Below are 27,162 nucleotides of genomic sequence, written 5' to 3'. Positions count from 1 at the left end.
ATACCACCTAAGAAACTGCCAGCATACTCGTCCCACCGCTTCCTTCACTACCTACGTATTTTCACGGTGTCCATAGCTCGCCGTCTCCGTCTCATCAACATCATTATTTTTCTTTTTTTTTATACGACACAACACAGACACACACAAAAAAAAAAAATGCATTTCGTTTACTATTTTATTTCTTATTCCTTCTCCCCAGGCGACAAATACGTCTCTGATAATACAACCTTCCAGCATCTCGGCGGTCGACGGGGACAGTGGTGACATTACCTCATCAGTCACTTACACCATGACCAATGCCCAGGGCGACGGTAAGGCAAACTTTATTGATAAGCATATTGTTACTATTAGCATTGCACTTTTTGACTATCACGAAAATTCCACACCATGAGAGAGAGAGAGAGAGAGAGAGAGAGAGAGAGAGAGAGAGAGAGAGAGAGAGAGAGAGAGAGAGAGAGAGAGAGAGAGAGAGAGAGAGAGAGAGAACTTAAGATGAACAGAATGCTTAAAAAGTAATAATGCACATTATTTTTGTCTCTTCTTTGCAGGATAACTCCAGATTAACACTGATGAACAAACTATTTTTCCCCTTCCTTACTTTTTTTTCTTTCACCATGGCAGTCGATGGCACGACATACTTCAAAATAAACGAAGTAACCGGCGAAGTGACCCTCATTAAGGATTTAGACACACCTTTCCTAGTCGACCATCAGCAAGTCATGTTCTTCCTCAAGGTAAGGCGCACTACTACATGTTCCGGAGCTCCGCAGTATTTAATTGTTAGGTTTAGGTGGTCGGGTAGAACTCCATAGATCCTGCACTATAAAGGTAGTTTTTTGAGAGTTGAATGTAGCCCGTCCCACCTTAGATCAAATTTTGTTCTTCCTTCACTCAGCCCCAATGAGATTCAGCCTTGACTGCCTCTGTACTCTTAGAGGCTGAAGCTAATTCTGTAGATTATGTAGTAAATTTCTTCAGATTCAAAGTTCGATAGCTTAAGAAATTAGTGATCTTTCCCCCCCCCGAAATGCTACATCCCCCATGCTCCTCCAGTGCACATAGGTGAGGCAGCTGATACAGACCTAGTACAGTTGTTTGTTCAAGAGGCAGCAGCTAGGTTTCTGTCTCTTCCCCCTACACTGACGGCGATAATGATGACAAATACTAAGAATGTGCAACGCTTTATGAAGCTCCCGAAAAAATAAAGGGAGGGAAGAATATACATAATATGTAATTCCTTCATCATGAAAAGTCACACGAATATTGCAATTCAAGGACACATTCATTCTCATTATCATATTCATCATATCCTCTGCCCACTCACATACGCCTATGTGGTAAGGTGCATATACTAGGTGCCTGTACAATATACATGTGTGTGTGTGTGTGTGTGTGTGTATATATATATATATATATATATATATATATATATATATATATATATATATATATATATATATATATATATATATATAAATGTACATACTAAACTGTTGGATTCACTTCTGCATATTACAAATACTATCGCCAGTGTTGCTCTGTTTTGCCATGTCCCCACCAGTAAATATTATTTATTTCTTAAGTTGCATCCATTACTTTGCTTTATTTTCAATGAACAACACGTGTTGTGACATTGAGGCAGAGGTAGATGAAGCGCAGCATTCCTGTACGAGTATCATTGGTTTGGTCTCTTCCTTTGCTTTTCTTTGTGGCATCAGACTAGTGTGTACTAAATTTGTGAGTGTAATTTACTTCTTTCCTGTCGTTTTGTCGCTTTATTGTTCTACTCTAAACCTCTGGTGTCTCTTTTTTGCGAGAAAAATTTTGCCTCACAAATTTACTCTGTGACTGAGCCTATTATTTGTTCGAGTGAAGGGCTGTCACATTATGTACTTCTTTCATAATTCAGTTACGACACATTCGAAAAATTAGCAATAATTTATTTTCTATTGGTCATGGTTTAATGGAAGGAGCTGAAAATTTGCATAGTGCTATATCTTCAATATTGACAACAATAAGCGCGAAAACGTTACACTTTGAGCTTTACATGTAACGAAGTAAGTCTCCTAATTTTCTGACAAATACTTTTGAAACTGGAAATGTTAAGGAACAAATTACCTTACTAGGTGTATCTTGTGGTGCAAGTGATATGTCTCTATAATATGACTCACTCTTACATTAATAAAGTTATCTTACATCACATCTTACCAAAGAAAAGCAATTTTGTTTAAATCAATTAGACACCGTAATGAGTGTAGAATCCAAGCATGCTTGCCGAAATTCGAAAAAAAAAGCAGCACAAGTGAAATAACAGCTTTGAAGCACTAATACCGCAAAACTGCACATTTTTGCCACCTGCAGGAGATGTCTGATCAACAATGAAATAAGAAATAAACCATTCTGTCCTTAAAAAGTCTCCTGAATGCAATGATGCGATCAGATAGTATGAAACGCAATACAAGTAAAGAACTATTTTTTTTTTTCGAAGAATATTTCACATTATCCTCTGCAACGGCTAACTTAACTTTAACAAGTTAAAAGGGCGTTTACAGGAGCAATATCAGCTGAATAATACGCATCAGTATTGTTCTTATTATGAAGGATTAACACAGCAGCTTTATGTACACGAGCCAATAACTAAGCATCAGCAGCCGGGGGGAGGTTATCCCTCCATTGTTGTTGAAGATATACAATAAAAAAGCAGTTAGTGTTTTTGCGATACCAGTATTTGTGTACTATAAAACCTGGAGATAGATATCCCTTTAATTTTCAGCGGCATGCGAGCAACATAAATAACCCAAGGATGTCTTCTTGTGATGATGATGATGATGATGATGATGATGATGATGATGATGATGGTGTGTGTGTGTGTGTGTGTGTGTGTGTGTGTGTGTGTGTGTGTGTGTGTGTGTGTGTGTGTGTGTGTGTGTGTGTGTGTGTGTGTGTGTGTGTGTGTGTGTGTGTGTGTGTACATCAACATCGTCGTTTCCCCACAGGCCTCTGATACCAGCCAAGCAATAGCTAATGCTCTCCTAGTAGTTACGCTGCCGCCACCGCCCACGACCACCACCTCCACAACCACCAGCTCTACCACAACTGGTACCTCCTGTGAACCGTGCATCTGTACAACTTATACAACGGAAGAGATCACAGAGTGCCCCTCACCAGAGCCGTGTACACCCTGCCCAACTGAAACTACTACTGAATTCACCTGCCCAACTACACCCAGTGAAGTCACGTGTACTCCCTGTCCAACTGAGACCACCACAGAATGCATCTGCCCCTCCACACCTTATCCAACCACACCCAGCGAAGGCACGTGTACTCCCTGTCCAACTGAGACCACCACAGAATGCATCTGCCCCTCCACACCTTATCCAACTACACCCAGTGAAGGCACGTGTACTCCTTGTCCAACTGAGACCACCACAGAATGCATCTGCCCCTCCACACCTTGCCCAACTGAGACCACCACAGAATCCATCTGCCCCTCCACACCTTATCCAACCACACCCAGCGAAGGCACGTGTACTCCTTGTCCAACTGAGACCACCACAGAATGCATCTGCCCCTCCACACCTTGCCCAACTGAGACCACCACAGAATGCATCTGTCCCTCCACACCTTATCCAACTACACCCAGTGAAGGCACGTGTACTCCCTGTCCAACTGATACCACCACAGAATGCATCTGCCCCTCCACACCTTGCCCAACCGAGACCACTACAGAATGTATCTGCCCCTCCACACCTTGCCCAACTACACCCAATGAAGGCACGTGTACTCCCTGCCCAATTGAAACTACTACTGACTTCACCTGTCCCGTGATCACCTGTCCAACTATGACAACTGAAGGCACTTACTCCTCTTTCCTCATCTAACTACTACGGATGTCATTTTTCCTGTGGTAACGTGTCTTCACACTCCATAATCGAGGCTGAGTTGCAACGATTGACTTGATTCATAACACGAAAAAAAAAATCATTGACCTTTACAATCACCCTGTAACTCCAAGACTCGTGAGCCTGTTTCCTTCTTCTTCATTCACATCTTCAATAAGCATCACACACTCGCAGCTCAGTGACTGATTCAGACTCCCCTTGTCCCCTCTTCAACAATCCTACTGAACTACACTCACTTATTTACACATTCTACACAGACAAAAACGTCGTTGTAAAGCAACACACACGAAGACCTTGGTAATCTAGAGTTTCCCACGACATGCGATAAGTATGGAGAGGTCTCTATAGTAACTAGTTAAAACAAATCATTTAGTTTAACTTATTCGTAGTGTTGAATACCAAAATAATGAAATAAAATAAGTAAAAAATAACTTTTCCAGTCACTAATTTTACAAATAGAATCTGGTTGTAGGAGAGTACGGTTTGGTGTAAGAGAGCTCTGAGCCGAAATGTGTCTTACTCTCTTGCGCCCCTACAGGCACGGAATCCACCATCACTTGGGGCCCTGACCAACCGACCCTCATTTTCGAGAGACCGTCGTACACTGGTTCCACCTATGCTTTAGCTGACAAAGTGTATTATATTAAAGTCAAGGACATCGGATATGAAGTTATATATGACTGGAGTAAAGATCACTTCATAATTTTTTTTTTTTTTTTCTGTTTTGTGATTCTATAGTGGCAATCTTATGTCTGTGAGGTATTAATCCTTCCCTGTGCAGGCGTAATGTGTGTGGGTCACTTTGTTCCCTGTTTTGTACATGCTTGCCTTTGAGAGATGTCCTTCAGCTGCTTTCATAGTTTTGAGGTAGTGTTGATTCGTGTATATATATATATATATATATATATATATATATATATATATATATATATATATATATATATATATATATATATATATATATATATATATATATATATATATATATATATATATATATATATATATATATATATATATATATATATATATATATATATATATATATATATATATATATATATATATATATATATATATATATGTTGGTGGTTCACGGAGATTCTCCTCATACTCAGACCATAGTGCACACTCAAGGTAGTAAGAAAGGTTCTACTGGCCTGGGAGAAGTAAGTAGGTAAGTATCATCTTCATTCTCATCATCATCTTCATCTTCATCTTCATTATCATCATCTTCATCTTCATTATCATCTTCATCATCATCATCATCATCTTCATCTTCATCATCTTCATCTTCATCATCATCATCATCATCAGATATCTTCATCTTCATCATCATCTTCATCATCATCATCTTTATCATCTTCATCTTCATCTTCATCATCATCATCAGTTTTAAGATTACTTTTGAGCATAAGTATGCTAAAGTAAACAAAGAGAAAACCCAGGGAATGCTGAAATAGCTGACAAACAATATCCTAAGATCAGCACAAAACCTGCAAACAGTAGATACATAAGCTACAAAAAAAAAATAATAATAATAATAAATAAATAAAATAAATAAATAAATAAATAAATAAATAAATAAATAAAACCAATTTTTTAAAAATTGAAACCTGAGTACAAAAGATGTTCATATAAACATTGTAAAATCTACTTGAAGATTATTTAGTAAAAAAAAAAAAAAAAGTAAGTTGTTATCTGTGAAACAGTACTCTGAACCGCTCTTTCTAACGGCACTGTCTGGAACGAGTCTTCCTAAATGAGATGATTTCCTTAAACAATGCCGTAGCTTCTAAAAGAAAGGGAAAGTGCTAATACTGCACCGTTTTTACACGAAGAGCCATTCACCTTGACATTTTTTAATCTTCAAAACACACACACACACACACACACACACACACACACACACACACACACACACACACACACACACACACACACATACACACACCTTTCTTAGAAATTATAGCAACACCTAGGCTCCTCCTCCTTAAACCCAACACTCAAATATCCTTTGTAATTATTTTCCTAACTGTCAGGTGACATCACATTACAAGTGAGATAGCATTTTACCACCTCTAAGCCAACAACATCAAACCTACATCCTGCACCCATTCATCTTCATTGCATAAAAGTGATTCCGAAGCCCAGTGCGATCCTACCACCATCACACTTCAGGTGGCATGTAACACCTTAACAGAGTGAAGACGCTTCTGGAGCAAATTGTTCAGCCGTGCTTACTGTGAACCTCCCTTGGAAATATATCGTGTGCGGAGGACTACACTTCGAACAGGCACAGTATGTGGCTGAAATATTCTACGAGAGCATCGGGAAGGTGGTGAAGGTGACTGCTATTCTCAGCATCTTGAACGAGGAGTTGGAATACAGTCTAAGTACTACAAAGACTTCTGTCCTGGGACCTGAAGTGTATTGAGGGTGTGCGTGTTTGTGTTGCTAACTTGTGGTAGCTGGCACTGTGTATTGTTGGTATTCGTCAGTGTGTGTGTGTGTGTGTGTGTGTGTGTGTGTGTGTGTGTGTGTGTGTGTGTGTGTGTGTGTGTGTGTGTGTGTGTGTGTGTGTGTGTGTGTGTGTGTGTGTGTGTGTGTGTGTGTGTGTGTGTGTGTGTGTGTGTGTGTGAGAGAGAGAGAGAGAGAGAGAGAGAGAGAGAGAGAGAGAGAGAGAGAGAGAGAGAGAGAGAGAGAGAGAGAGAGAGAGAGAGAGAGAGAGAGAGAGAGAGAGAGAGAGAGAGAGAGAGAGAATCTTAATTTTGAAAGATTGTCCACACCGATGAAAGTGATTAGTTTTTTAAGCGATTTAAATCAAGGTTAATTTTGAGGCTGCCTTTTTGTTTTTACACCTGAAGAGACAGATCGCTTAAAAAATATAATCCATCTGATTAACTGCCGTGTTTTGAAGCATAGATGTCCTGTAGTCATGCACATACACATCTGTGTGACATATTTACTTGCCTCAAATAACGGCCAGCACAAGCCAAGCAATTATAGCCGAGAACTTGTGAGTTTGGCGGGATAGCCTTGGCATGTAATTCTCTTAGTGACGAGTTGCCTCACTGCTCTCATAATGTCCTCCTCTCCCCCTCCTGCTAATCATCATCATCATCATCTTCATCACTATCGTAATTAACGGCAGCCACTTCTGGTCCACAACAGAACAAAATTCCTGCTTTCTTCTTTGGTGGATTCTCTCTCTCTCTCTCTCTCTCTCTCTCTCTCTCTCTCTCTCTCTCTCTCTCTCTCTCTCTCTCTCTCTCTCTCTCTCTCTATATATATATATATATATATATATATATATATATATATATATATATATATATATATATATATATATATATATATATATATATATATATATATATATATATATATATATATATATATATATATATATATATATATATATATATATATATATATATATATATATATACTCGTATATATCTTGGAAAGTGACGATTCTAACACCATTTTTTTTTCCATCTTTCATCTACTTTCTGCATAACATAACGCAGCTTTCTCTTTCTCTGTGAAACGTTTAATGTTTAATCTTACACACAACACAGTTCTGTCCATTGCTCTTTGACCGTCCCATACGAGGCTCAAGTCTTTGGTTCATGCGTCGCTACGAAGAGAACCCAGTGATAACACGTTGCCCACTCCCTCCTTCGGTGACTCAATTTGTACGTCACTCCCACCCTTTGGTTTCGGGTCACTGGTATTTTTCAGTATTTCACCTGCATCCTGATTTACATGCTACGGCGACAGGTGATTGAGCAATATCGTAGTGATCTGTAGACTCAGTGCCTATACTGTCTTGCTCCTATAATGACCCCATCATCACTATACTAACAAAGAAAATGTATACAGTTATACATAAAGTTATTACGATACTCTATCCATTTTCAATATTACTATTCCGTACGCTATATAACCTTGGAGGGCTATTTAATTCCTCTTCTCACTGGATTTTAAGAGAGCAGATGCACAAGGAACTTTGAAAACAAAGCTTATCCATCTACAGAATACATATAAATATACTCGAATTTTATACAGTCATATCAAAATCTTCATCTTATTCACTCTCCACATATCACCAACAACTATCGTGATCTACCCTGAGCATCGGCGTGCTGTCTCTGCCTTGTGCCTTGTGTGGGAGGCAGTGACGCAACACAGATCACCCAAAATTCCTGACACCTGTGTTTACTGCCTTGTATCACCTGGCCGCTTGTTATTCCTATTGGCTGCTTCATATGCTTTATGTTAATTAATTTTTGTTGTTCGAGAGAGAGAGAGAGAGAGAGAGAGAGAGAGAGAGAGAGAGAGAGAGAAGGTAGAAAGAATGAATGATGTACAAACCCCTCACGTGACGAGCCTTGCCCCTAAAACCACCACCACCACCACCACCACCACCACCACTACCACCGTCTCTCTCCTCCAGGTGACGGCTATGAGAGCAAGAAGTACTTCAATATAGACTCGAAGTCGGGATGGATTACAGTCAACAAGGGCAACCCGCCACCTGAAGGCCTCCACGAACTCGAGGCCACAGCAATGGTCAAATCCGTCCACTCAGAGCACACTGAGACGAAGGTGAGTGTTTTTGTTTGTTGCTTTCCTTTCTTTAGTTTGTTTTTATGTGTAACGGAGATTACATATACGCACTCACGCAGGCACGCACGCACGCACACACACACACACACACACACACACACAGTTTCTCTCTCTCTCTCTCTCTCTCTCTCTCTCTCTCACACACACACACACACACACACAGACACACTTTTATTCCTTCACAAGCACATGACAGCTCCCCCCCAAAAAAAAAATGATAAGCTGTATTACTATTAGAAGCAGCATCAATAGTGCCAACAACAACAACAACAACAACAACAACGGTGACGACAACGACAACGTCAACGACGAAGAGATACATAAAGAACCTTCCTTTTATAAAATTCCCACTTACCATTTCTTTCTCCCCACGCCAGGTCAACATCTATGTCATGCCAGTGCCTATAGACCAGCCGAGTATCTTGAACAGTCTCATCAGTCACACGGTGGTGGAGGGCGAGGAAGAGGAGGACGTGGCCAACATCACTGTCTCGCAAATCTCCGGGAAAGTTTGCATCACTGAAGCTCAGCCTCTCGAAGCGCATGGTAGCACAGCTTACGTCACTTCACTATACACTCATTTTGAGTTTATTTTCCTTCCAGAATCTCTGTGTTGCGTCAGCTCGAGATAGACGAAGATCAAGTCTTTTTTATATTTTTCTTGGATAGAACGTAAATGATAACTTTCATTTTCTCAAATACCGAGGCAACATACACACAAATCGAATGTACAATGAGATTTTACATTTATGTAAAGAGGTTGCCACTGCTCTGAAAAAAAAAAAATCTTATAAATAAAGCCGTGAAATGAATATGAAAATATTACAAAGTAGGAAAAAAAATGTTGCCGCGTCAGTTATATTGTAACAAGGCATGTTAACTGGATGTGAGGACCGTTGTCATGTTTGCAGCTGTCCGCTCTACAAACAAAAGCCGGACTAAAATGAACACTTTGTAGGGTATATTTCATCCCTCTATTTGACTGATCTTTTAACCAAGTCTTCAGTCACGTTGCTGTAGACAGCAGAGGACAAATATGTTTATCAACAAGATTTTGTTTGTAAAAATCGGGCTCTGAGCATGAACAGTTCACGGACAGCTGCTTACAAGGACATCTAGGAACACAACATGTTGTCCACAACAACATGGCTGAAGATTTGGTTACAAGATTAGCTGAATATGGAGTGAAATAGACCTTATAAAGTGTTCATAGCAGTAGAGCGGACAGCTTCGAATAAGAGGACATCTACGAACACGACACCGTGTGTGTGTGTGTGTGTGTGTGTGTGTGTGTGTGTGTGTGTGTGTGTGTGTGTGTGTGTGTGTGTGTGTGTGTGTGTGTGTGTGTGTGTACCCTATTATTCATACATACGTATATGTCCATATATGCATATACACACACACACACACACACACACACACACACACACACACACACACACACATATGTATATATAATATATATATATATATATATATATATATATATATATATATATATATATATATATATATATATATATATATATATATATAAAGAGAGAGAGAGAGAGAGAGAGAGAGAGAGAGAGAGAGAGAGAGAGAGAGAGAGAGAGAGAGAGAGAGAGAGAGAGAGAGAGAGAGAGAGAGAGAGAGAGAGAGAGAGAGAGAGAGAGAGAGAGAGAGAGAATGTAGATACATACTGATGGTAGAACATTCACTTATCACATGCCAGCAAAAAATTATTTTGATCATCAGATGTTAATTTCCCCGGTTCAGAAAGGTTTAGCGTAACAAGGCAGGACGGCAGGACCTGGATACTGCGTAAGACTGGCAGCCTGGACTACGAGGAAATGCAGGAAATAACAATGGTCGTTGAAGCCTTTGAGGAAGACATTAAATGCCCAGAAGTCAGCGAAGACATTTCACCAACCCTGCAGAGGTTAGCTTGCAACAATACAACAATTCTTTTTCTCCCCACTACATCTCTCTCTCTCTCTCTCTCTCTCTCTCTCTCTCTCTCTCTCTCTCTCTCTCTCTCTCTCTCTCTGCTATACCGGCTTTGTTGCTCCGTAAGAGTACAATTTTACCTTATTTCACTGACACATTACGTAGTATCAGGCGGGAAAAGAAGAATAGATGAAAACAAAAATACTGATGTTCCATTTTAAAATTGGCAGCTCTCTCCCCATGTCTGCAGGAGCCAGGTTCTGGTCCTCATCAACGTGGAAGACAAAAATGATGTGGCACCATTATTTGACAGCGAAAGCATGGTGGTCGCCTACCCAACCAACGAGGCCCTTAGGAGGGCGGTGGGCCCTGTCGTCAGTGTCCAGGTGTGAATTCATGTTCGTCACTCACGGTTATCTTTGTTCGTTACCTCTGACTGGGAAGTCACCTTATACTCAGATTACATTTTCTTGCTATATCCATGAACTCCTTCAAGGGAGGTGGATCAATACATAAATAGTAAACTAACTCGTAATTACGGATAAGCCAAACTTTTCGAGGGTCATCAGCTCTTTATTTTATGCAACATTTTTTTTTTTATTTGGTCCCTACTATGAACAAAAAATACTATGTAAAAGTATGTACTTCATTTTACTTCCGGTGTAACTAAACTTTACATGCGAGAATTCTGGACACAGCCTCTTTAAAAGGGTACACAGCCTCCCAATTTTAAACTAATCCAGTGATTTCCACTAATGGTAGACGCAAACATTTACAAGAAACTCTTTCGAATAGCCTTGTATGTTACAGTGGTCCAGAAAAAGTCACGCGATTAACAGTGAATGACCCTTCGTGTTGGTGCATCCGTGAGCATTCCTAATACAACACAACTGCCAAAGACTACCAAGAATAAGCTCAATCACATTATATATATATATATATATATATATATATATATATATATATATATATATATATATATATATATATATATATATATATATATATATATATATTGTCAAGCGGCAAGAATCACCCATACGAGTTTTTGAATAGTTGCTATAATTTTCCACACGACAAGTTTTCCACTGAATGAGTTATTTACTAGCATGGGCCCTGTCATTATTTTATCGGTTTCATTCGTGAAAGCAAATGGTTTTAGGGAAAGGAGGAACAATATAGGAGTGCTACGTTTGTCTGCCCTGCCTTTCCTCTCACCATCCATTAGTTGTCACTGTATTACTATGAATATTCATCTTTCATCTGTTCAGCACACGACGTATGCAAGTCATTCCCACTTTCTTCTCATAATTGTTGTGAAAAATGCCTTCAATTTCTATTGATATAGTGCTATAAATAAGACCTAAAGTAGAGCAATTACTGCCCTCTTGACCAGTGAAAGATACTCAGAAGGAATGTGAACACGTACACAGTGTGCTGCACAATAATAACATCACCTTGTACTCGCCCTCCATCCAACTCTGGGCTGCTGCAGGCCAAGGACAGTGACGGCCCAGAGGTGAAATATTCTATAACAGGCAAGGCGGCTGACCAGTTCACGGTGAACGAGAACACCGGTGAAGTATTCGTCGTGAAGGGTTTGGACTGCAACCCGCAGTGCGAATTCAGCGTCAATGCTTCAGATACTGTTAACAGTAACCGGCTGAGTGTCACGGTGAGTGGACTGAACAGTACTGGCTTCTCCCAACTCTACGCTTTTTCCTTTCCTTCTTTTTAGCAACACGGCTGCTGTGATCTTCATAATCTTAAATAAAGTGACAAATTTGATATATTACGGTCACAGTTCCTCCACCATCTCCGCAACCTGGACTGAAATTGGTGATCCACAATCCGTGTCATATTACTAAATGTTTAAGATTCCAAGCGGAAGAATATCTTTTCCTCATTTATTTTTCTTACGCTGTGGTTAATCCGCTTCACAAACACACACACACACACACACACAGGGAGCAACAACCTCCCGTTCACCAGCTGTTACTTTCTTCCCCCATTCTCTCTCTCTCTCTCTCTCTCTCTCTCTCTCTCTCTCTTCTCTCTCTCTCTCTCTCTCTCTCTCTCTCTCTCTCCACCCTTCCCCTGCTTCTTCAGGTTCTACCCCTGGGCATGGATCATATCTTCACCCTCCACATGGACACGACCGTTTCTGAGGTGGATGAACAGCTCACCGAGTTGTCCCAAAAAGTGGGAGCCCAGATCTCAGAGCTTTACGTCAATCCCGCGCCCCCTGCCACCATGACGTGGGGGAGGAGGCATAAGCGTGAAGCCGGAATGACCCTCGAGGTGCAAGTGTACAGCCTCAAAAATTACTCCCTGATGAGCCTAGACGAGTTGAATAGGTGAGTGTGATCAATAGGTCTCTTCTGGTGGGGTTGCTTGACTCTGAGGCTGTTGTATATTGAGATTGTAGTGTTTCATTTCGTTTCAGCTCATAAAGATTTTTTTTCTCCTTTTTTCTTGAACAGAACTTTATATTGCGCACACACACACACACACACACACACACACACACACACACACACACACACACACACACACACACACACACACACACACACTCATGACGGCATTTCATCCATGTTAACTAACTTACAAAAAAGGAAGTATCACTACGCACTAGATAACTAATGACAGAGGAACTTTCTTGAGTCTTTTGAAATCACTCTAGAGAAAGCAATGGCCGGCGTCACTTTGTTGTGATGATGGTGGTGGTAGTGGGGGGTAAGAACGGAAGGGAAGAGAAGAGGAAGGAGGGGTGAGGAGAGAGGAGGAGAAAGGGGAGGTGGTTAGGAGGCGTGACGTACCCAAGTGACCCTCCACCCCTCACTCACCCCTTGCTGCACTCCCTCGCGTCCCCTGCTGTGTTCCCCCTCATCAGCTGCCTCGCAGCTACAAAAATGCTAACACTCGGTGAGGGCTCGAGCCTCCTGCATGCCTGCCTCGCCCCTTGAGAACGCCACGTCTCAGCACCGATGAAAACACGAGAGAGGGTGGGAGGGGAGCAAGGAAATGGCGAGGCCAAGACTTGCCAGGTAGATAGGTAGGTGGGTAGGTAAAGCTTTGAGCTTCAACTTACCCACGCCGCCACGACAGGTGCTGCCACGCCCAGTTTCTTCTGCCCGCGTACCCACAGATCACATTTGAATGCTATCTACTGTCCCTGACGTTTCCGATAAATTTTGCTTGCACAAGACGTACACACATCATATATATATATATATATATATATATATATATATATATATATATATATATATATATATATATATATATATATATATATATATATATATATATATATATATATATATATATATATATATATATATATATATATATATATATATATATGCATATATATATATATATATATAGAGAGAGAGAGAGAGAGAGAGAGAGAGAGAGAGAGAGAGAGAGAGAGAGAGAGAGAGAGAGAGAGAGAGAGAGAGAGAGAGAGAGAGAGAGAGAGAGAGGAAAAGCTGACTCACGTCTTAGGAGAACCGCGGTACGGTAATGGAGGTGGTGGTGGTGGTGGTGGAAAGGGGAGGGGGCGGAGTTGGAGCTGCTGCAGAGTAACCAGGTTCTGTCACGCCGCTGCCACGTCACCCTCCCCTTCAGAAACGCTCCTGAAGGGATTTTGTTGGGCATCCTCTTCAGGTATTATTCACGTGGGTAGCGTTTTGCACACACCCGTACCCCAGCACCCTCCAACACATACTCCCTCCTCCACCATTGAGTCTCCCTCTCTCACTCTCTCTCTCTCTCTCTCTCTCTGTCTCCCTTCCTCTCTCCCTTCTTCTCTCCCTTCCTCCCACCCTCCACCGGACATTTCACTCCACTATTGAACCACCCCAACCCTCCCACCCGCTCCGTCTGCTCTCCCCATCTTCCCCTCCCACATTATCGATCCCGTAATATCACAACCGTGCCTTCAACATCGATAATGCTAATTAATAACTCTCATTAAGATCGTGCCTCGCTGGCTAATTGCTTGGTACGCCTGCATTTTGCTCTGCGTGTAAATGTTTATATGAAAGACTTGGGTCACACACACACACACACACACACACACACACACACACACACACACACACACACACACACACACACACACACACACACACACACACACGCACACACTTGGAAAGGTAAGGATTAAAATAGTTACCAAACTCTCTTTTTCTCTGCATGTGATACTGTGTTTGTGTGTGTGTGTGTGTGTGTGTGTGTGTGTGTAATTATCCAGCGTACGGTCCATACTAGCCTTGTACCCATGTTCTCATTAGCAGTGTTCATAAGTTGCCCCCAAAACTAGCTAGCTGCTCCTGTGCCCCACGCCCACAAGCCTCCAAACACCTCATGCGTATCGATCATAACAACACACCAGGTACACTTCATCTGACCTGCTTCTGGATGATGACTGCTGCGCTTCTGAACCCTCCATGAGATATGTAACCAGAGCATGGAAAAAAAAAAAAACTCCCATACAATAACCTCAGCATACTTCGTCTTAGTATAGTGATATTCAATATTAAAAAAAAGTTTAGGATGTACACTTTGCTTGTCTGATGTAATAATGTCACAAGGCATTATTACATCTACATTATTACACTATTACATCCATTGCACTATAGTGCAATGGATGTAATAAAAGCTTCCACAGCTCAGTAATCTTTCTCCTATCAGTAGTTGATGTTGACCAGTGTTGTAATCAATCAGCCTTGAAAGAAAGTAAGGATTTGTTGCTGCTAGCTATTTTTGTAGTCCTTTTGTAGCACTGGAACCCGTTAAGTCACACATCATTATTTATTTATTTATTTTAATTTATTCTTTTTGTTCGTATTTTGTTTATACTTTGAGTAGAACTACATGTCTGTCAGTCTCACGCTCTGCCACTCCTACCCCGCAGTGCCCTCGAAGGGGCTACCTCACCCATTCAAGCGGAGAAGTTTGTAGACGAGCCAGTGTTTAAGCCGGAGCCCGAGGATACGACGGGTTTGACGGCGGCTGTGGCGGTGCTGGGCACGCTGCTGGGACTTGTACTCATCGCCGGGGTTGGTTTCTTCGTCTACAAGAAGTGAGTTGATGCAAGAATGTGAGTAGTGAATGGGCTATACAAGAGCCATTCGTGTGTGTAACCTTGTAAAACTTATTGTTGACTTGTTTTGCCCAATCCGTTCAGGTCAGTCGCTTATTCACTTGCAACCATGCATGTCATAGATATGTGCATGACTGTTTCAAGTTTCAAGATCATTTCCTGTAGCAGCAATGTGTTACAGCCATGGACGGTTGAGGTTAGGGTCACAATGTTCCAGGATAGAGTGCAACTTTACCTCAGTTTGTATTATTGTTTCCTGTGAAACCTCACAAGCCATTCTTGACGAAAAAATCTCTGAATCCGGGACCACATTCGCAAACATTTCGGCATATCATCAAATAGTTGTGGTTTTGAAGAATGTCTACATGATACTAGTGACAGATTAACAGTGATTCTGCAGCGCCAATGACACGAAAAAAATGCATCTAGGAGAATCCGACTTATCATCTCTGTGGTCCTTGAAAATAATCTTTATGAAAACTCAGTGTTTTAAAATATGAATCCTAGGTCTTTACACTCTTTAACTTAGTAATATCATCCCAAATGGTCAAGTGCAAGATTGTTGTCATCGTCCCCTACCTACAGGTGAACCATTAATTAGGTGACTAACTACAGGTGAACCATTAATTAGGTGACTAACTCTCGCCCACAGGAAGAAAGGTAAAGGTTCCCCCAAGCCGCGACCACCTTCTCCCCCCATCAGCACCCTCGGTAAAGTCTACCAGAATCATTCCTTCGAGGAAGATGGGTAAGGTGGCCAATGAAACACAATTCAAACTATTTCTTAATTAATTTTTTGTGTGTGTGTGTGTGTATATGTACGAATTATGACAATTATTTTCGTTAATAATAATAGTAATAATAATAATAATGACGACAAAGTTGTAGACAACTATCCCCTCTTCTTCAGTGACACTCAAATGTCCCCCTCTTCTACACTGAACATCCTCGGTCTGTCCTTTTCTTATAATCTAAACTAGAAACTTCACATCTCATCTCTGGCTAAAACAGCTTCTATAAGGTTAGGTGTTCTGAGACGTCTCAGCCAGTTTTTTTTCACACCCCCCAGCTGCTAACTCTGTACAAGGGCCTTATCCGTCCATGTATGAAGTATACTTCACATGTCTTGGGGGTTCCACTCATACCGCTCTTTTAGACAGGATGGAATTAAAAGTTTTTCGTCTCATCAACTCCTCTCCTCTAACTGACTGTCTTCAGCCCCTTTCTCATTGCCGCAGTGTTGCATCTCTAGCTATCTTCTACCGCTATTTTCATGTTAGCAGATGTTCTGATCTTGCTAACTGCATGCCTCCCCTCCTCCCGCGACTTCGCTGCACAAGACTTTCTTCTTTCTTTCACCCCCTATTCTGTCCATCTCTCTAATGCAAGAATTAACCAGTATTTTCACTCATTCATCCCTTTCTCTGGTAAACTCTGGAACTCCCTGCCTGCTTCTATATTTCCACCTTCCTATGACTTGAATTCCTTCAGGAGTGAGCTTTCAAGGCACTTATCCTTCAATTTTTTGACTACCGCTTCGGACCCTGTTCGGGGACCGGCATCTCAGTGGGCTTTTTCTATTCATTTATTTTATTTTTTTTTTTTTTTTTTTTACCCTTGGCTGGTGTCCCTCCTACATAAAAAAAAATAGTACTAGTAGTAGTCGTAGTAGTAGTAGTAGCAGTAGTAGTAGTAGTAGTAGTAGTAAAATGATAACAACAACAACAACAACAACAACAACAACAACAACAACAATTTTTTTTTTTTTTTGTAAGAGGGCCACTGGCCCAGGGCAACAAAAATCATGAACAAAAAAGGCCCACTTATTGTTAGTTCCCATACAGATGTCGGATATAAGAGTTAAAAAGAAAAAAAAAAAAATAGAGCATAAGTGTCTTGAAACTTCCCTCTTGAAAGAGTCCAAGTCATAGGAAGGAGGAAATACAGAAGCAGGCAGGGAGTTCCAGAGTTTACAAGAGAAAGGGATGAACGACTGAGAATACTGGTTAACTCTTGCATTAGAGAGGTGGACAGAATAGGGATGAAAGAGAGAAGAAAGTCTTGTGCAGAGAGACAGCGGTTAGCAAGATCAGAAGAGCAGTTAGCGTGAAAATTGCAGTAAAAGAGAGCAAGAGATGCAACAATGCGGCGATGAGAAAGACAGTAGTTAGAGGAGAGGAGTTAATGAGACGGAAAGCTCTTGATTCCAACAGCGTTATGAATGAAACGCCCCAAACATGTGAAGCATGCTCCATACATGGACTGATAAGGCTCCTGTACAGAGTTAGCGGCTGGGGGGTGGGAGGAGTGAGAAAAATTGACCTAGTTTCATATAAGTTGTTTTAGCTAGAGATGAGATGTGAAGTTTCCACTTTTAGATTATAAGTAGAGGAGAGACCAAGGATACTCAGTGTAGAAAAGAGGAACAGTTGGGTGTAAATGAAGAAGAGAGGATAGTTATATGGAAAGCTGATAGATGGATAGACTGCGTTTTTGAGGCACTGAACATTACTAAGTTTGCTCTGCCTCAGTTACAACTTTAGAGAGATCAGAAGTCAGGCGTTATGTGGCTTCCTTGCGTGAGCTGTTTACTTTGTGAAGGGTTGGACATCTATGAAAAGACGTGGAAAAAAGCAGGGTGGTATAATAATAATAATAATAATAATAATAATAATAATAATAATAATAATAATAATAATAATAATAATAATAATAACAACAACAACAACAACAACAATAACAACAATAACAACAACAACAACAACAACAACAACAACAACAACAACAACAATAATGAGATAAAAAAGAAAATATAAAAAAGAAAAAGACAACGTAAAAGAAAAGAAAAAAAAAAAAAAGGCAACGACATTAATGCTCACAATCCTCAAACAATGCTATTAACAAACCATCAAGCGACGTGCCGTGGCAGAGTGATGGAACACTGCCAGAATGACAAGACGAGGACTACTGACGCTGGTGATACGGACACAGTAAGCCAACGAGAGTTAGTATTCACGCCATGGCAGCAAATTATCCTCACTGGTCACACAAGTACTATAGAGCTCACAGTCATAAAGCCAATACTATGCACCTTCACCTCATTCTGCCGGCGTACTGCAAGGATAGTTAATAATGGCGAGTGAACCAGTTTGCCAACACAGCACCACTTCCGACACCATGCTCATGCAAAAGAGGACAAACAAGTGGTGAATCATGGGTAACCAGCGTAACATCTTCAGACCGAAGTGGAAATGAACACACACACACACACACACACACACACACACACACACACACAGAACAACATCTAAGAGACATTTCACTAATATTCCTTTTTCGAAGCCACATTTATTCGCAATTCTTAACCCAATATTGTTAGCATCGTCACACAAAAAGCACGGTAAAAGAAACAGGTTTACCTCCACAGCATTCGGGGTTGGTTTTCATGTTAACAGGTGGAAGGAAGGAAGGAAGGAAGGAAGGTGAATACAAAAGCAGCATCCGTTCCTGCTCCTGCTGTGCGCCTCCTTTGATCAGAAAATGAACCTGGGCAAAAATGGTGTAGGCCTTGAATATTTATTAAATAAGGCGAGGATGAGGATGATGATAATGATAATGATAATGATGATGATGATAATGATGATGATGATGATGAAGAGGAGGAGGAGAAAGATGATGATGATAATAATAAAAATAATAATAATAATAATAATAATAATAATAATAATAATAATAATAATAATAATAATAATAATAATAATAATAATAATAATAATAATAATTATAATAATAATTGATGATGATAAAGAGGAGGAGGAGGAGAAAGATGATGATAATAACAGTAATAATAATAATAATAATAGTAATAATAATAATGATAATAATAATAATAATAATAATAATGATAATAATAATAGTAATAATAATAATAATAATAGTAATAATAATAACAGTAATAATAATAATAATAATATAATAATAATAATTATAATAATAATAATAATAATAATAATAACAATAATAATAATAATAACTGATGATGATAAGGAGGAAAAGGAGGAGGAGGAGGAGGAGGAGAATACTAAATACTGCTACTGCTACTACTACTAATAATAATAATACTATAACAACAACAACAACAACAACAACAACAATAATAATAATAATGATAATAATAATAATAATAATAATAATAATAATAATAATAATAATAATAATAATAATAATGATAATGATGATGATGATGATCATGATAATAATAATAATAATAATAATAATAATAATAATAATAATAATAATAATAATAATAATAATAATAATAAAGAAGAGGAGATTATAACGATGACGATGATACTGATGATGAACATAATAATGATGACACTGACGATATTGATGCTGATGACGACAAAGACAACAACACCATCAACAACGGAGCTACATACAATAATAGGGTCCAATATTTCATACTGTATCCATACATGACTTCATATCATAACCCTTCACTTTTTGCTATAATTTACCGCCCCAGTCCCCGCTACCCGCAGACACGACACGCAGAGGTCTTTGGGTCACAAGACGAACAATTCCCTCAACGGGTTTACGAGCGTCCAGGTTCACAGCACCCAGAATGGGGACTCGCCCCCCATGCACAGGAGCCCCCTCGCCCTGCCCTCGGACTCCATCCCCCTCAGGTAAGGAAAGGAAAGGAGACACACACACACACACACACACACACACACACACACACACACACACACACACACACACACACTCTCTCTCTCTCTCTCTCTCTCTCTCTCTCTCTCTCTCTCTCTCTCTCTCTCTCTCTCTCTCTCTCTCTCTCTCTCTCTCTCTCTCTCTACCCATATTCTGAAACGCCTCTACGCCGCAACCAGATTACTTTCAAAAGAATGTACGTAGTTGAAGTTAAATGTTTTTAAGGTTTTTTTTTTTTCTACGGTAACGGTGACATTCACAAGATTTCTATATTATTAACAGGAGAGACACTCTTGAGAACCCGACTAATTATCTCTGTGACTTTTGAAAATTGTTGTGATGAGAGCAAAGCGTTTCAAAATACCGGTATCTCTCTCTCTCTCTCTCTCTCTCTCTCTCTCTCTCTCTCTCTCTCTCTCTCTCTCTCTCTCTCTCTCTCTCCTCGGTCTGCTGTCTACCTTCTTATGCAGTCCCGCTCCTCCTCCCTCCTTGTCTCAGTTACTTTTTTGTTCCTGTCGTGGTGCCTTGACCCTTCGCCCCTTCTCCCTCGTGCAGTAGCTCTTCTTCCTCCTCCTCCTCCTCCTCCTCCTCTGTAGCCTTGAGAATTAAGGTTTGGCATTTTTTTTTTTTTTACAGCATTCATTTTTCTTATGTGTGTCATCTTTGAGTGTACGTATTCTTCTTGTCAGTCTTGTCTTGTCCAGTCTTGAAGAAGATAAAGTCCAGTCTTAAGATTCTCTTTCATAAAGGTGCACGTTAACAATGGCTGACAAACATATGTGCACAAGAGGCATGGGCTGCAAAAAATACCTGCATAGGAAACGGAGAGAGAAAGTAATAACATTCCATAATGGGTTAAAGAGGAAGAGTTGCTCAACAAACGGTGCAATATGATAACACTTTCAACTAGAAATATTTCATACCCCATGAAGATATGAAATATGTAATAAACATTTCTTATTTAAATTTCAATTTTCTCTTTGGATTAAAGAAATCCAAAAGAAAGGATGTAATATAATACATAAAAATATCTGATATTCACATCTTAAACCATTCAGATCCTACGATGGCAAAAAAAGAAAAGTAATAAGTCTTCTTTAGTCTTAGTTTGTTCTTTAAACAACATTCAGTATAATGACACCTTGTTTTCATGACCTATGAACCATTTTGTATGTGTAACATCCCAAGAGTTATATTAAACCTCCCATGAAGATCATGCATTCCGGCTCTTATGTTCCCAGCCACTGAGTTTTGTAAAGTACATCTGCCATTACTTCACCAAGCGTGGTCACGAGGCCCTGCCACCACCACGCTCCTACCTGCCTTTCACTTTCTACATCGGTCCCCCTGTCTCAGTGACTGTCAAAATGTAGTACCTTTCCGTGCGCTTATTGTTGTTATTATTATTGTTTTCTTACGTATAAATGGAAGAAAGAGGCATCTAGGATTACTGTTCCCATAAAAAGTTAAACAAGAGAAGATTTCTGACATTGACATGTGTTCCAATGCGATCAATATTTCAGTCTCCATGAACTGTATATTATTCCCCACCTCGTTTAGACCTCGTCGAGTGGTGAAACAACAACAACAACAACAACAACAACAACAATAGCAAAATAATAATGTTTTTTATTAAAAATAAAGTAAATAATAATAATAATAATAATAATAATAATAATAATAATAATAATAATAATAATAATAATAACAATAATAATAACAACAACAACAACAACAACAACAACAACAACAGTAATAATAATAATAAATGTAATAATAATAATAATAATAATAATAATAATAATAATAATAATAATAATAATGATAATAATAATAATAATAATAATAATCGTGGCCTTCCTCAAACCTCCTCCTGCACTGTATCATTATGCACATCTGTATGCACACGTCTTGAAAAAAAAAAAAAAAAGACACTAAGATGCTTCCAAGGAGAGAGAGAGAGAGAGAGAGAGAGAGAGAGAGAGAGAGAGAGAGAGAGAGAGAGAGAGAGGAGAGAGAGAGAGAGAGAGAGAGAGAGAGAGAGAGAGAGGATGGGGGGAAAAGGGGGAGCAAACATAAAGACAGATAGACATTTAAGTACTATCAATAATCCTTTTAAGTATCTACTAAATTATTTATAATACACATACATCTCTCGTATTTCTTATACAACGATTTATTTTGTTTCATTTTGTGTGTGTGTGTGTGTGTGTGTGTGTGTGTGTGTGTGTGTGTGTGTGTGTGTGTGTGTGTGTGTGTGTGTGTGTGTGTGTGTGTGTGTGTGTGTGTGTGTGTGTGTGCGTGTGTGTGTGTGTGTGTGTGTGTGTTTTGTCTTGTCTTGACAGGAACATCGACAATCAACAGCAGGCAGGACTAAGGAGGACAAATCCCGATGCACCTGATTATTTCGGGTCGTCCAGCCCAGCTCCGCCACCCTCCTTCACCCGCACCACCGGCTCCTCTTCCCCCGCCCCACCACCGTCCACTTCCTCCTCTTTCCCCATCTACGCGGAAATCAAGAAGCCTAAGGATCCTAAGCCAAAGTCCACATCTTTCCCCTCTTCCTCCTCCTCCTCTTCCAGGCCTGAGAAGAACGTCCCTCTCACAGACTTCTCTTCTAATTCGACTGAGAAAAAGGTAAGGAGAGAGAAAAAATTATCTTATCAGTGTCGAGGCGTAACTCTATGACAGGTGTTGTGTTTGCATATAAAGGAATACAAGGGAAGTTAGTACGCTGTTTGGTTAAGGTATGCTACGATATTAGTGAGAGACAGGAGGGACCTTACAATATGCTGACGCCCTTCAACACAATTTAACCATACTTAAAAGTTTCCAGTGATTCCCTTCGGTGATGGCCTTGACTTGTATGTTAACACCTGCGTGTATGATGCAGGGCAGGTGATGTTGGTGGACCAAATGATCTTTACAGGTGCCCACCACTAAAAGAACTGTATTACCAGCTGGTGGGAGGTCCGGTCCAAGATTACATAAACAATTGAAAACAAATGTAGATATGTTATTTTAATATTACATTTGATATCACCTGGTCATGAAGTAATGTTAAGACCGAGGGTAAGTGTTAGCATGGCGAGTTATTCCCGTGGAGTGTTGCACAGTTCACCGATTCACCGCCTCTTGTGTCCCCCCCCCCCCCTCAGCCTGATGTGCCCACCGCTGACTACGAGGAGGTGGGCAGCAGCAAGTTCTCCGCCCTTAAAAGCTCTCCTCCTCCTCGACGTTCGAATCGTCATAAGTCTGATGACGATGATGACGAGAACGTGAAGGAGGGACTGGCGTACCCAGGAGGTAAACACGATTCGGTAAGAGTCCAAATGATCTGTCCTATGGATTGTATGACTCCTTTTGCATACGAGTACATTTCATCCTCTCAGTCAAACAGATTTACCATCCTTAGTTACACTTTACAATCATGACAACAACCCCGGTGTACTATAGTGAATAGATATACTTGTTTTTTTTTTTTCTATTAGTCGCGAGGAACAATTCACATATACTGTCCTTAGTACTATCCCATCATGTCATTACGTCAGAAATAACTTGTGTTTATCTCCCATCGCAGTGCATATGCCTTGTCCTTAGTAACGCCCCATACTCGGCCCCAGAGGCAGATTTTTTTTTTTTTTATGTAGAGGACCGAAAAAAAAAAAAAAAAAAAAAAGCCGGTCCCCGAACAGTCTAAAGGGTTAGTCAAAAATACAGGTCTTAAAACCTCCCTCTTAAAAGAGTTCAAGTCATAGGAAGATGAAAATACAGAAGCAGGCAGGGAGTTTTCATCTTCACTGTTGACAAGATTATTTATTTATTAAGTTGCTCCTTCGTGCAACTGAGAACCGAAAAAGAGGAGTATAAGAAATTTATAACTATATTTCTTATCGGTTTGGGTTCAGTTCTTTAATAGGATTTTTAAGACGACTTATGTCGGTTCCAATGAATGCCTGAACCACCAAGTTACACGTAAAGGTGGATATTTATGTGCGTACACCTTTACATGGAGAGAGAGAGAGAGAGAGAGAGAGAGAGGAGAGAGAGAGAGAGAGAGAGAGAGAGAGAGAGAGAGAGAGAGAGAGAGAGAGAGAGAGAGAGAGAGAGAGAGAGAAAGCAGCTAGAAATGGAAAAATAAACAGGGAACTCCGCCTGTGTCTTGCTGTAGTTTTCAATCTTCCAGACACAGTAAGACATACATACCTAAGACACAGACATACTTATCTAATTACATGCTCTGAGTGAAAACCTCCATTAGCGCAACACTTTGCTGCACTAATTACTCAACTTTCTTGATGCTCTTGGGCACACCACCAAGAGGTGGACAACGTTCACAGAAGTTATACGAAGTTTGCAACTTCCTATTGTATTAGAAAACATGAACTTCGATGTGTATATTAATAAAGATTTTTTTTTTTTTTGCTTCACCATGTCTATACAATAATAATCCAAGCACCAGAAAAGACGAGAGAGAGAGAGAGAGAGAGAGAGAGAGAGAGAGAGAGAGAGAGAGAGAGAGAGAGAGAGAGAGGAGAGAGAGAGAGAAGAGAGAGAGAGAGAGAGAGAGAGAGAGAGAGAGAGAGAGAGAGATTTTCACCTTGCGTGAGTTACTCCTAAAATATCGGATCCATTTTCTATCGACTTCTTTTCGAAAGGGATGCCTTTGCTCGCCAGCCACGCAACTACCGCGCCGAGTCGCTGCTTGCTGCTCATGTAAAAATACTTATCTTCTCAGTAGGAAGACGGAAGTCACTGCAGACATTTACGAATGATTCTGATGCAATTAGATGAATGAGCAGATCCCACACAGTTAAGAGTGATGTGCTCCTAGCACATATAGGAATACTTTTAATACCATTATTAATATTGATAGAAAATTTTCTAATCAAGGAGCATATTTACTATTAGTCACGTGATTTATTTATTATCACGGCATATGTAGCTAATGTAAAAATTAACTAGGTTCAGACTGCCTACGTTAGGTTACTCAAGTTAATGCTGTGATCAGACATCACTCAGCCTGAGACTTAGAAATACTGGCAATGGTTCACCTTAGGTCAAACAGACGCTAACTCCTCAGTTAAATAGGTAAACCTGGCTCCAGGCTCTGCTATCCTTTATTTCTTCAGCAGGATGAGCCTGGCGACGAGAAGAAATCGGTGGCGTTCAAGGTGATGGTGGACACAAAGGAGATTGAGGCGGAGAACAAGGGGCCAGCACAGAGGAAGGCCGAGGCGGAGATGCTCATGGAGGCGAATAGGAAGAAGCTACAAGAGGAAGACAACGAAGATGAAGACCAGGAAGAAACTGCAAAGCTATAGAATACCCTTTCTAGAACCGCAGCGAAACAGGAAGCAGCCAAGTGCACCGCCTTAGTCTTGTACTATCTGAAGAAACCCCTTGTTATGAACCATGTTGTTATAGCCTCTGTTACTACTTGAATTATACCCATATATTTCCATCGTCCGGGCAACAGAGGGAAGGTTGCACCGATACACGGAAACGCTTTCAAGGACCTTACATAATTTTAGTAGTCCTATCAACGCCTGAAGCAGGATGAACAGCAAGATGGTCCTCGCGTCCTCCTGTCGACTCGTGTAACTTGTGACCTGGGTATGTCAGCTACAAGGAAGTTTTAGAAGTAATTACGAGCGTCAAACTAACATGTGAGTTAACACACACACACACACACACACACACACACACACCACACACTAGATTGTCTTCAAGATAAACCTCAGTTCTTTCCTTCCTTCAACACTAGCAGCTAGGTAAGTGCAGATCATTTTTTTTTTTTTTTTCGCAGGAGAAAACTTGCATCATTCCGTGTTGTTCCTATAACGAATGTGTCAATTGAGTGTATTTGTATTACCTAAATAAATCGAATTATTGCATACATCATGGTGCATCACTACATTAAGTATCGTGGGGAAAACGAATTTCAGTTCCATATGTATGTATGATTAGATTTTTATGTGAAATAATGCGTTTCAGTTACCATACAACCTTTATTTAACTTAAGTATTTGAGAGAGAGAGAGAGAGAGAGAGAGAGAGAGAGAGAGAGAGAGAGAGAGAGAGAGAGAGGACCTGTTAATATATAGGCAGGTGTGACATAGACTTCTGTTACTAGTACATCATTCATCAGGTAATGTTTATGCAGGCAAAGGATGAGTATAAAGACATTTGTATTTGGACAAAAGTACTTTCATTGTCTTATCAAAACAAAGGAAAGTCTGCCATTTGTGTCCTCGGAGGCAATCATGGCATAAGACACGAAAATTTCCTTCACATTATCATGACTGAAGTTTACAGTGTCCTGCTTGCGGGTGGCAGCGACGCAGCACGTGGAAGGCTGGCACATTGCTGCAGTCGGCTGTGTGGTCCCTCACGAGCCCCACCTCCAGCTGCATGTGGGGCCGCCCCTCCACACGTAAGGTGCTGCACTCTAGCGGTCGATGCTGGAACTATTCCGCCAGACCCTGAAGAGTAGTTTTGATTCATAAGTTAGCCAGTGCTGCCAACCTCCAAAGGAGCTCCCACCTCCCCACGACGATGCCGACTTCAAACTTTCACTTGTAACTTAAGATCTCCAAACGAAGTTTTCTGGAATATCACATTACCAGTTACTTTTGTTTCTTTAACCTTACAGTAGACATAAGAAGATCAGGGTATGAAACGCCACAGGCCAGGGACAGTAGAGAGAGCGAATTTCGTACCCAAGCGATGAGAAAATCGAGAGGATGGTTGGGGAATTATCGATCGGTGCGAGTTGTGCACATGTCGTTCGCTCACGCAACCCAGAGGGCGAGCGGGTGGGTTGCTTGGGACCTCCCGCGGCGGAGACGATCCTGGGCCCACT

The 27,162-nt window shown here is 40.4% G+C and overlaps 1 protein-coding gene across 4 annotated transcripts in view; it reads left to right on the top strand.

Annotated features, from left to right (window-relative positions):
• Positions 1-26,282, top strand: part of LOC135089487 (mucin-3A-like) — a 44,669-nt gene extending 18,387 nt beyond the window's left edge. The window contains exons 7-22 of one of the 4 annotated variants that reach the window (XM_063985080.1): positions 200-311; positions 622-734; positions 2,997-3,648; positions 4,441-4,587; positions 8,365-8,516; positions 8,915-9,083; positions 10,296-10,458; positions 10,717-10,852; positions 11,962-12,141; positions 12,576-12,823; positions 15,394-15,561; positions 16,235-16,330; positions 20,127-20,273; positions 22,644-22,935; positions 23,457-23,618; positions 25,431-26,282. In XM_063985080.1, the coding sequence (XP_063841150.1) occupies positions 200-311; positions 622-734; positions 2,997-3,648; positions 4,441-4,587; positions 8,365-8,516; positions 8,915-9,083; positions 10,296-10,458; positions 10,717-10,852; positions 11,962-12,141; positions 12,576-12,823; positions 15,394-15,561; positions 16,235-16,330; positions 20,127-20,273; positions 22,644-22,935; positions 23,457-23,618; positions 25,431-25,622 (3,129 nt within the window). In that variant the 3' untranslated portion in view covers positions 25,623-26,282. Of the gene's footprint in view, positions 1-199; positions 312-621; positions 735-2,996; positions 3,775-4,440; positions 4,588-6,105; positions 6,299-8,364; positions 8,517-8,914; positions 9,084-10,295; positions 10,459-10,716; positions 10,853-11,961; positions 12,142-12,575; positions 12,824-15,393; positions 15,562-16,234; positions 16,331-20,126; positions 20,274-22,643; positions 22,936-23,456; positions 23,619-25,430 lie in introns of all 4 variants that reach the window. The other 3 variants (XM_063985073.1, XM_063985068.1, XM_063985088.1) reach the window with 3 other exon arrangements.
• Positions 26,283-27,162: the final 880 nt, after the last annotated feature.

Source organism: Scylla paramamosain, chromosome 3 (assembly GCF_035594125.1).
Source record: "Scylla paramamosain isolate STU-SP2022 chromosome 3, ASM3559412v1, whole genome shotgun sequence".
Classification (NCBI taxonomy): domain Eukaryota; kingdom Metazoa; phylum Arthropoda; class Malacostraca; order Decapoda; family Portunidae; genus Scylla; species Scylla paramamosain.
This window is presented reverse-complemented; position numbering and strand designations above follow the sequence as displayed.